Source organism: Lynx rufus, unplaced genomic scaffold, assembly GCF_022079265.1.
Source record: "Lynx rufus isolate CCGP_SWC_20201006 ecotype Redwood Valley unplaced genomic scaffold, mLynRuf1.p SCAF_7, whole genome shotgun sequence".
Taxonomy (NCBI): Eukaryota; Metazoa; Chordata; class Mammalia; order Carnivora; family Felidae; genus Lynx; species Lynx rufus.
This window is the reverse complement of record NW_025814889.1, coordinates 88,337,337-88,349,520: the sequence shown is the minus strand read 5'-3', so window position 1 is coordinate 88,349,520 and position 12,184 is coordinate 88,337,337. Positions and strand designations below refer to the sequence as shown.

General features: G+C 40.8%; 1 protein-coding gene across 1 annotated transcript in view; it reads left to right on the top strand.

The window, feature by feature from the left end:
• The window catches only part of PPM1H (protein phosphatase, Mg2+/Mn2+ dependent 1H), a 258,509-nt gene extending 255,838 nt beyond the window's left edge, over positions 1–2,671 (top strand). Inside the window, exon 10 of the mRNA XM_047065106.1 lies at positions 2,286–2,671. Within this exon, the coding sequence (XP_046921062.1) occupies positions 2,286–2,433 (148 nt within the window). The 3' untranslated portion in view covers positions 2,434–2,671. The remainder of the gene's footprint in view (positions 1–2,285) is intronic.
• The last annotated feature ends 9,513 nt before the right edge of the window (positions 2,672–12,184 follow it).

Here is a 12,184-nt window from a genome sequence, read left to right as displayed (position 1 = left end):
GGGTATTTATTTGGCTCTTTAGCCAAAGGCCTCTCTGGACTCCTTTGAACTTTCAGAGAGGGCTGACTGGCCACATCTTCCCTCAAGAGCAACCTAAGAGATTTCTGTCTTGGGGCGCCTAGGTGGTTCAGTCAGTTAAGTGTCTGACTTCGCCTCAGGTCATGATCTCAGGGTTCATGAGTTCAAGCCCTGCATCAGGCTCCATGCTGACCGTGTGGAGCCTGCTTGGGATTCTTTCTCTCTCACCGCCCCCCACCCCTGTCTTTGCCCCTCCCCCACTTATGCTCGCTCGCTCTAAATAAACTACAAAAAATATTTTTTTAAAAAAGGGGATTCCTGCCTCAAAGCTGATATTTTTCTCAATACAGATAGAAAAAGGTATCTATCTTATCACCTATCACCACCTATCACCTATCACCCATCCTCCAGGAGGAAAGGGATTTTGTATTAACTAAAACAGCCTCTCCTCTGTCAGCTGTATGGTATGCTAGACCTCTCTCCGCTACCTGGGCTGCAAACACACTTGAGTCTCAAAGACTTTATGTCTGGGGCGCCTGGGTGGCTCAGTCGGTTGGGCGTCCGACTTCTGCTCAGGTCATGATCTCGCAGTCCATGAGTTTAAGCCCCGTGTCGAGCTCTGTGCTGACAGCTCAGAGCCTGGAGCCTATTTGGAATTCTGTGTCTCCCTCTCTCTCTGACCCTCCCCGTTCATGCTCTGTCTCTCTCTGTCTCAAAAATAAATAAACGTTAAAAAAATTAAAAAAAAAAAAGACTTTATGACCTAGAATCTTAATCCTGAGATAATTCGCTACAGACTTTAGTCTTAAAAATTGTAATGATGGGTGAGATGGCGGTCTCTTTTAATATGAGACTCAGTAAATCCATAAGGGGTCTTAACAGAAGAAACAAAAGAGCCTTCTGGTGTTCTGAATTCCGTAAAATCACAGTCCTGAGGGCAAGGCAGAGACATTCCAAAGTAGGGAAAAGCCACTAGTAATACCAGGGTGGTCTGTTGTTAAAGGTCCACAGGCTGGTTTCCAAGAAGTCGTCCTTATAGGGTGACATTTATTATCTTGGTGATTTATCAGAGTCTGGCTTTTAGCTTTTCAGGTTCAGAACCTGGTTTAATCAACACACAAAGAACAGATTCATTGTCAGAGCTGGGCTCACCCTAACCACGCTCACAAGATTGATCTGGAAACCGAAATTCCAGTTGACATTTATATGGAGAAATATAACTGACTGATCTTCTCAAAGTACAATGACTAGCTCATTCTTTTCCTGTAGGCAGGCCTACACAAGGAGCCAGATCATAATCGGGCTATTTGGTGAACGTGAAATCAGAGTTAACGGTGAATCATGTTTAATGGCACAGGCTAAGAGAATAATTCATCCACACTAAATATGGTCCTACCAGCGGAACTGAATCTCTTTGAAGTCTGTCAGCTAAGACTCCCTCTGCTCTGATCACTATTTAGATAGACACCTGCCAATGTTATGCCTTGTTTTTTTAATGCCTCAAGGCCAACCCAGGCCCACACCCACCGAAATCCCCTCCCACACTGGTCTTTAGATGTTAATACTTTCCATTGACTAATAGCATAGTCATTCTTTTTCCGTAAGTTTAAATCTCCCTGAACAGTCTTATTTTCAAATTCTAGGGGGATCCCTTGCCACACCTACACTGATCCACACCAAGGTTTATCAGTCATTTCCCAAAAACACCTTCACATTTTTATTATATTCCTGTGCCACGTGTACTACTCATGTTTTTATTTAACTCACTTTTTAAAAACCATTTCATTTGAAAAGATTGACCCCTACCAAAAATACAAAAGGACTATCCTTTGTCCTATAAAGAATGTGGTGCAAAAAATAAACACTGAAAACAAAGCTCATATGTTTCCCATGTAATTTTTTCAACTAGCCATAGTTTGCCATGCAAAGCTGTGAGCCTGAGCAGATCCATGTTAAAAGATCAACTCACACCAAACTGAGAGACTCTCTCCTTCACATAATCAAACACCTCAAAGGAGGATTCCACAGCAGAACCAATTTAGGGGATTATTTAATGTATGTGGTGCCTTGTCCATCTACCACCTAAAAGAATAACCTCACGTTAGGCATCACAATTTCGGGAAAAGATGGCCTGGACTTTTTGAGACTTTAGGGATATTTCAAAACTGTTTACACAGCTGTAGTGATGCCTCCTTCCCAGCCTCACTTGACTCCAGATTCTGTCTGATGCCACACTGATTGTCTCATTCCTGCTTCTCCCTGCACAGGTACACACTGGCAGCTCAGGACCTGGTGATGCGTGCCCGCGGTGTCCTGAAGGACAGAGGATGGCGGATATCTAATGACCGGCTGGGCTCAGGAGACGACATTTCTGTATATGTCATTCCTTTAATACATGGGAACAAACTTTCATGAAAACGGCCCAGAGGGTTGGGAGGACAACAGGGGAGAAAACTGGGACATGTCTTGGCAGGGCAGAACTGGGAAGTGCCCCAGCAGAGTTCCAGGTGATGCAACCTCTTCCCAGGCCAGGTGGGGGATTTGCTGCCGAAAGGCTACTGGCTGTACTTCTGGGGGACCCTTAGATTTCAGTTTCCTCTTTAGTAACAGGTCTGGATACTCAACAAGAGCAAAACATAAAGGCTGCTACTGAGTACTGTGTTTCTTTTGGTTCCTTTAATAGGCCTCCTAGGTGGCCACTACCTAATTTTGGGCACACACATCATATTTATTTGGAGTAGCTGGGGCAGCCATTTTCAGGTGTAACTGGCAGGAGATTCTTCGGCCTATCAAGCTGCCAGCTTCTCTACGGGTTAAAAGTGCTGCATTGGAAAGTTGGGGATCATGTCTCAGAAAGTGTAAGCACCCATCTTCTAGTAAGCCTGAGATTTATTTCAGGGAATGCTATCTGTGTGTGTGTGTGTGTGTGTGTGTGTGTGTCCCTCTCTTCATTCTTTCATGGTTATGGTGGGGAGAAGCAGGGATTTTTTTCTGTTTGATATTCCTTGAATCTTAATTGTTTCCCTTCCATAAAACAGGCCTGGGACTTTCCAGCTCCTTGCTGAGGAATTTGTATGTCAAAGTGCAGCCCAGGCTGTCCCCGTATCCTGTAGCCCACACCACCCAGGCAGCCTTCTGGATCAGTGCCCTGGCTGACAGAGCACTGTCTTTGTTGTGTAACAGTTTGTTCCCGGGTTGCGTTTTCTCACCAAATCAGTGTGTTCTCATGAAAATATGGGTGTTTCTTTAAACCAACAGTTTCTCTGTTGTTTTCAAGGGTCCCCCTTTTGTGGCTAGAGATTTCTCTGAGAATCTAGGTTTTCATTTCTGGTCTTATCGGCCCTCCCCACCTGCTGTGCCCTGGGGACGCATGTAAAGCAGTGTTTAAGAGAGCAGTACAGGAAGCTCCATGTATCATTCAGTTCACCATACCTCATTGTGATGACCATTCCTCCATTTTGGATCCAGGTTCTGTGGACTGTGACTGTTCGCAGGGCCACCCCACAACAGTAAGTATCTGCATCCCGTCAAGGAGCGGCAGCCCTGCTTCCCCCTCGTCTTTGGGCAAGACCCACTCAGAATAGCCTTTTGATAAAAGCGAATTTGAATTGAGTTGACTGGTCATCCTCATGCTGTGCACCCCATCCCTTCTCCTTGGAATCACGTCCCAGCAACTGAGGACCCCAGTTCCCACAGATGCTCCACTTCTGAGTGTTCCTTACAAGAGCTGAAGAAGCAGTGGACAGCAGATCTACCTGTTGCTTCCCTGCTGGGAGGAATCACAAAGTAGTGTTCTAGAAATCACTTCTCTCTCAGGCAGACGACTGCCCTGCACTGAGGGGCCCTGTAGAGCGACGTCCCATTACTGAGTCTTCTTCCCGCACACTTCCTGTGGTATCATCACCATCTTGACAGTTCTGCGTAATGAAAACATTCTTCCCACCCCACAAAGAAAAATGTCATTGACATGATTCCCTGAACTGCTGGAGAGCCACTTCGAGTTCGCATGTTTGTTGAATCCCTTCCCCAGAGGAGAGGACAGGAACCTTTCCTCCAGGATAGTTAATCACCTTCCTGGAGTTGTAGATATTTTATTAGGAAAGGCCTAGAGCCTCTCTACTCAGGAATGAACTCATTCCACCATGTGGAAAGGATGCCCTGTCTGGCAGGTGAGGTACTATGGGAATTCACGCATCAGCTGTTCGCCAAAATTTTGCCCAGGGAGAATCGGATTACTACCTTGTCAGGGGGTCCTCTTCATCTGACAGCCTCCCTCCTCCTCCAGTAGATCTTAGCTACCCCAGATGTCTCTGTGGGGACAAGTTTGTGGTAAACCATCTGCTTCCCTGGCAGAATGTGATGCTATGAGACAACATGCAGGTACCCTACAGCAGTGTCATCCGCTTTCTGTTCCTGCCCCGACTCAAAGTCTTGTACAAATTGGAAACAAGAAGGTTTTTTTTGTGGGACTCTGAATGGCCGACTTTGGGAAGCTGCCCTCACAGGCAGTCACCTCTTTCTCATGTTCCCGTTATCTTTCATCTGTTTTCTCTCCTGGGCTTCTATGTTGGTCCGACCTTGAGCTTTTCTCGTTTTATTCGAGCCACCAGAGTCTAACTTTGGGTGTAGATGTCATGACAGCCTTCTACTCAATTCACCAATTCATTTACTGCCAAGAAATGTCTCAGGAAAAATTCTAGAAACAACCCCCCCCCCAATCCCGACTTTTCAATTTATCCTAAAGTCTTGAGCATGTAGTCCTGCTGGTTTTAGTTAGAATGGTATCCAGGAATTCTTTTCATAAGCCTCTTTGGTGGAAAGATCTTAGTAAAAGCTGAAGCCCTATTTCTGTTTGGGGGATGGGAGGAAAATTACAAACGAGGTGAATAAATCATATGTGGAAAAAGTGATTTTTTAATGCCCAGAGCAGATCTGCCCAGCACTGATATTGCTCTGTGAATTGAGCTTACTCTGTTTGGCCTTATTTTTCACCCAGGCCCCATGCCATCCCATCCCACAGCAGTAACTAACTGTGTCTACATAACAGGGTTGGCCCTTGGAGCATTCCTGGAAAGGTCAAAAGGCAGCACGCTCAAAATTCTGAAGAACATATTCATAAGCGGTTCTGAAATCTTGTGTATCTGACTTATAGCCACATCTGCTTGTCCTAATAGTCTCAGAGGAAATCTTGTTTAATAAAAAGCTTTCGATTTCCTAGTCAGGCCTTTATGGTTGCCTTGGGGTGTGTGTGGCCACTTCCTCTAATGAAAGGCTCTTTGAGTTCTAAATCTCTTTGTTGGGCTGGACCCTGCTCTTTGGAATATTTGGGGACAGTCTTTTCCTGGAAGAGAACAAATTCACCCTCCATCCACACCCTGCAGCATTTTGCCAGGCAACAGCCAAACCTTTGTTCTCATGACACCTGCAGTCGGAGGTGGACTGTCTTCTGCGGTGGTTATGCTCACCTAACAGTGGTTCTCTGGTGGGAAGGGAGAGGTGAAAATCGGGCGAGGCCGAGTACTTGGCTGTGTACTAGGACAAAGCCACGGAAAGTGGCCATTTCAGTTACTTCCCACAGTAAACAGCTTTGGGGAATTTGGGATGTTTAATTTTTTAATTCTAGCAACTTCACCTCTTTAGGGCTGTGTGCTCACCTCTTTCTTACTCCTGAGTATCCATTTACTTCTTGGGAACAACTACAGTTGTAGGTAGATATTGGTGGGCGGAGATGACCGTCCCGGTACCTGAATTTGGCCTCAGATCTTGACCATTAGGATAGGATTTTCAGTTTACCCAGAGCACTAGCATGGAAACACTTGGAAAAAGACTCCCACATCTTGAAAATTCTGACTCTCCTCTTGACTGCACCTCCTTCCTCGTCTGCCAGTCATTTTTTTTTTTTTAACAAGGCCAAGAGTAGCCAGTGGTTTCTTTCCAACACAGTTTGAGGATCTAACTTTTCCTTAAGTGACCCCACAGCCCCATGCTCTCAGAGGGAGTATGTTAAGCTTTTATGAGATTCTATTTTCAGTAAATTACTGCTTCGGGACACTTGGAGAGAGCAGTGAGAGTCATTGTCTATGCAAAGAACAACCAGGCTGACACTAAAATTTACCAGATGTAAGAAAAGAGTAAAACCGTATCTGGCCGCAGGACAGAATTTTACGTTAGAAACTTGGGTTTTTGAGGGCTTTACCATTGTAGAGAAACGCTGGGAGTCTGCATACCATAGCCCACCATGAACAGACGTCGGTTCTGTGGGTGATGTGGTGTCTGTGTGCACACTGCAATATTTCAAAGGACACTACCTGAGCAGCCTGACTTGCCTCTTGTGTGAGCACTGAGGCAGCTCTTCGTGAGATCTGAGTGCCCGTCTGCAGACTACTGCTCTTTCTAATCCATGATGTTATATGTAAATAGCTTTAATTGTTCCTTAATTGCGTCTTAGATGAAGTTCTGTTCACTTAGCAACCAGGTAGACAGTGACCAAATGAGGCTGTAAAATGTGCTGTTGTTTTCTACTGTGATGTACTTGAAGGACAGCCCTGTGTCCCCCAATGTTTCAATCTTCCATCGTATTTTATGTTTGGGGAATCCTCAGGTTATTCTCCATTTCCGTTTTGCCTCCATTTTCTTTGCTTCTTCTGGAGACCCAGGGAGGCCCACAGTGGAGATCATTTGTAAGAAATGTATCACGGTCTGGGTTTCCAAAAATGTCGTATGTACAGTGAATGAGAGGAATCTGCCTGAAAATGGTTTCAGAACCAAGTACCTTTATGCTTTGTGATTGTGAAACCTTGACTTTTGTAACCCAAAAAATGAACACTGTTTAGTAAAGGGGATCTATTTTGTGTGTTTTGAAACTTAGGTGCAATGTTCCCTGGACAAAGCTAAAGAAATGTATATGCTCAATGACATTTTAAAATAAAGTATTATATATATGTATATAGGATACCTTTAGAAAAAGTTCTGTGTTACTTCTTTTAACTTGCTATGAAGTTTCTTCATATCAGGTGATGAAATGAGGAGTGTCATGGACTCGTGTGAAGTTTCGAACTATGAACAGACTCCAAAGAAAATCAAAAGGGAATGGATGCCAACACCATAAACCTTCACAGGAATAGCAGTAAAGGCTATGTATTTCAACAATGCATCTAGAAGAAGCACCTTGGATATTATTCCCAAGAATTGCTCCCAAGAGGTATTCTTTTTTTCTTCTTTTTTATTGAGGTATAATTGATATACAACATTACAGTAGCTTCCAGTGTACAATGTAATGATTTGATATATTTATCATATTGCAAAATGATCATCACAAAAAATCTGGTTAACATCTATCACATTCATATTAACATAACTTTTTTGTTCTTGTGATAAGAACTTTTCACTCAGAAATCTTCAAATATGCAATGAAGTATTATTGACAGTCACCATGCTGTATATTACATCTCCATGACTTATTTTATAACTGCAAGTTTGTATCTTTTGACCCTCATCACCCATTTCTCCCACTCCTCACCACCTGCCTCTCCCTACCACCAATCTGTTCTCTGTTCCTGTGATTTTGTTTTGGTTTTTATTTATTTATTTTTTAGAGTCTACATATAAGTGAGATCATATGGTATTTATCTTTCTCTTATTTCACTTATCATAATGTCCTTAAGGTACATCCATGTGGTCACAAATGGCAGTATTTCATTATTATGACTGAATAATGTTCTGTGTGTGTGTGTGTGTGTGTGTGTGTGTGTGTGTGTGTGTATTTTCCTTATTCATTCATTCATTGATGGAGACTTGGTTTTTCCATATCTTGGATATAGTAAATTATGTTGTGTTGCAGTCATCATGGGGGTGCATATATCTTTTTGAGTTAGTGTTTTCATTTTCTTTGGATAAATACCCAGAAGTGGAATTGCTAGGTCATATGGTAGTTCTGTTTTTAATCTTGTGATGAACCTCCATACTGTTTTCCATAGTAGCTGTGGCAATTTACAATCCCACCAACAGCACACAGGCTCTCCTTTTCACCACGTCTTTGCCAACACTTGTTAGTTCTTGTATTTTTTATAATAACCATTCTAATAAGTGTGAGGTGGTATCTTACGGTTTTGATTCTTTTCACGTGTCTGTTGGCCATCTGTAGGTCTTCTCTGGAAAAATGCCTATTCTGATCGTCTGCCTCTTTTTTAATTGGGTTGCTTTGGGTTTTTTACTGAATTGCAGGAGTTCCTTATATATTTTGGAGATTAAGCTCCTTTTAGATATTAACCTCTTATCAGAGAAATGATTTGCACACATTTTCTCCTATTCAGTAGGATGGTTTTTCATTTTGTTGATGGTTTCCTTTGCTGTGCAGAGCTTTTCAGTTTGATATAATTACACTTGTTTATTTTTGTTGTGGATGCGTTATCCTTTGGTGTCAGATAAAATAAAACAAAACAAAAAACACTGCCAAGATCCATATCAAGAAGCTTACTGCCTATGTTTTCTTTTAGGAGTTTTATGGTTTCGGCTTACATTCAAGTCTTTAATCCACTTTGAGTTCATTTTTGTGTATGGTGCAAATAGTGGTCCAGTTTTATTCTTTTGCATGTGGCTGTCCAGTTTTCCCAGCACCATTTTTTTGAAGAGACTGTCCTTTCCTTATTGTATATCCTTGGCTCCTTTGTCATAAATTAATTGACTATACATGTTTGGGTTTGTTTTGGGGTTCTCTCTTCCGTTCCATTAATCTATGTGTCTAACAGGATAGTGTTATGTAAATACTATCCTGTCTTGATTACTATAGTTTGGTAATATAGTTTGAAATCAGGGAGCATGATACCTCCATCTTTGTTCTTTCTCAACATTGTTTTGACTGTTTGGGGTCTTTTGTGGTTCCTTACAAATTTTAGGATTGTTCATTTCTGTGAAAAATGCCATTCGAATTTTGATAGAAATTGCAATGAATCTGTACAAAGCTTTAGGTAGTATGGACATTTTAATAACACTGATTCTTCCAATCATGAACACAGTACACCTTTCCATTTCTTTAGGTCATGTTCAGTTTCTTTCATCAGTGTCTTTTAATTTTCAGTATACACTCTTTTACCTCCTTGGTTAAGTTTTTTGCTAGGAATCTTATTCTTTTTGACCTTGTTATAAACAGAATAGTTTTCTTAATTTCTTTTTTCTGAAAGTCTGTAATCAGTGTATAGAAATGCAAGAGATTTCTATATATTGCTTTTGTATCCTACAATTTTACTGAATTCATTTATGAGCTCTAGCAGTTTTGTGAGGGATTCTTTGGGGTTTTTAATATATAATATGTCATCTGCAAATAGTGACAGTTTTACCTTTTCCTTTATGATTTGAATGCCTTTTATTTCTTTTTCTTGCCTTATTGCTCTGGCTAGGTCTTCCAATACTATGCTGAATAAAAGTTACAGGAGCACACATCACTTTCTTATTTATAATCTTAGAAGAAAAGATTTCAGCTTTTTACCGGTCCGTATGATGTTATCTGTGGACTTGTCATATATTGTGTTATTTTATTTTATTGTGTTGAGGTATATTCCCTCTATAACCACTTTGTTGAGCATTTCCATCATAAATGGATGTTGAATTTTGCCAAATGCTTTTTCTGCATCTATTGAGATGATGATATGTTTATCCTTGATTTTGTTAATGTGGTGTATCACATTGTTTATGGAAATTAAACCATCCTTGTACCTCTGGAATAAATCCTACATGATTGGGGTGAATGATGCTTTTGATATATTGTTGAATTTGATTTGCTAATATTTTTTAAAGAACTTTTGTATTCATGTTTATCAAGGATAAACAAGGTTACTTGTTTATAATTTTCTTTTCTTGGGGTATCCTTGTCTGGTTTTGGTATTAGGTAATGCTGGCCTCATATGATTAGTTTGGAAGTATTATGTCCTCTTTTGTAGGAGAATTTGAGAAGGATTGGTATTCTTCTTTGGATCTTAGGCAAAATTTACCTGTGAAGCCATTTGGTCCTAAACTGTTGTTTGTTGGGAGGTTTTCCTTACTAGTAATCAGTATGTTCATATTTCCTATTTCTTTATGATTCAGTCTTGAAAGGTTGTATGTTTCTAGGAACTTATCCATTTCTTCTAGGTTGTCCAATTTGTTGGCATATAATTGTAGCAGTCTCTTATGACCCTTTGTATTTCTGTAATATCAGTTGTGATGTCTCCTCTCTTGTTTCCAATTTTATTTATGAGTCCTGGCTATTTTTTCTTGGTGAGTCTGGCTACAGGTTTGTCAATTTTGTTTATCTTTTCAAAGAACCAGTTCTTGGTTTCATTGATCTCTTCTATTTTCTTTTTGTCCCTATTTCATTCTTTTCTGCCTTGACCTTTGTTATTTCCTTCCTTCTACTAACTTTGAACATTGTTCATTTTCTAATTCCTTGAGATGTGTAATTACATTGAGACTTTTCTTGTTTCTTGAGGGTAGGCATTTATCACTATGAACCTCCCTGTTGAACTGCTTTTGCTGCATCCTGTAGGTTTTGGTATGTTGTATTTCCATTTTCTTTTGTCTCAAGGTATTTTTTGATTTCCTCTTTGATTTTTTCATTGACCCATCGATTGTTCAATAGCATGTTGGTTAGTCTCTACATATTTGTGAATTTTCTTCTAACTAATTTCTAGTTTCATACGATTGTAGTCAGAAAATATGGCTGATATGATTTCAGTCTTAAATTGTTAAGACTGTTTTGTGACCTAACAAATGATCTGTCCTGGAGAAAGTTCCATGTGCTCTTGTGAAGAACTATATGTTCTGTTGCTTTTGCATGGCATATTCTGTATATAGATCTCTTAAATCTATCTGATCTAACCCGTCACTTAAGGCCAATGTTTCCTTATTGGTTTTCTTTCTAGATGAGCTGCCCATTGATGTAAGTGAGGTATTAAAGTCCCTTAATATTATCGTATTACTGTCTATTTCTCCCTTTCAGTTTTCAATATTTGCTTTATTTAGTTGCTCCTTTGTTGGATGCATAAATATTTACAACTATTATATCCTTTGTTGATTGAACCATTCATCCCAAGAGATATTTTTGAGAGGGCTAGTGAGTTATATACTTGCCTAAGATTATAAAAGTCAAGACTCTCCTTAGTCACTTAAACATTTTAAGTGCTTACAAAGTGTTAGTAAAATGTTCTGTCTTATAGAGAAAAGTTAACAGATGGGACAGGATAGCAAAGAATGCTAATTCTGCTTAGTTCTAGAGTCCAGGAAGTTAAAAGTAATCTAGAAAATAACACAGTGTTAAAAATAACTAAGTTATTTGATTCACAAAAGAAAGCTAAAAGGAGGCTATAGCTTGTCTGAAGCTTAGTTTGGAAGAGCAGACTAGTTAGAAAACACTCAGAATGGTTTCATTGTAAAACCCTCCCAGCTTTTTTCATTTCACTTGTACCCTAATGCATATGATGCCTCTTGCTCCCCACTCAGTAGTAGAAACTCATGAAGAGTCAATCCAGGATTAGATGCCTGAAGGTTGAGATGGAGGAGTCTCTGTGGAAGGTGGAGGAGTCTTCTAGCATTCTCTCATGAGCAGCAGTTAGCTTATCAGATTAGCTCTTGAAAGTTGTGGTAGGTTGTCTCCGAAGATGGCTGCCATCTGCCTCCTGTGTCTGTTCACAAATGCTCCTTTTCTCATCATGAGGTGACATTTGTTTCCCCACCCCTTGAATCTGGTTTGGATGGTGACTTACTTTGATTAATAGAATGCAGAAGTGACGTTCTGAGAATTCCAAATTTATGTCTCTAGAGGCCTTGTAGCACCTGCTTTCACTCTTGGAAGCCAGCCACACTGCAAATGTCAGACTAGATTACTGAGTAATGAGAGGTCACCAGGGAGATAACCAGAGTGCCCAGACATTGGAAGTGAGGCCATCCTTCATCCCCAAATCCCTCTGGAGTCACTCCAGGTGATACCCTAAGAAGAGAGAGGCCTAGCCAGCTCTCAGCTGTTCAGTCCACTCCAGCTGGGGCCACAGACATCACAGAGCAGAGAGGAGCCATCCACACTGAGCCCTGCCTGAATTCCTAACCCACAGAAACATGAACAAATACAATGGTTTTCCTTTAAGCCACTTAAGATTTGGATACCTTAATACACAACTGAAACAAGGTATAGAGAACC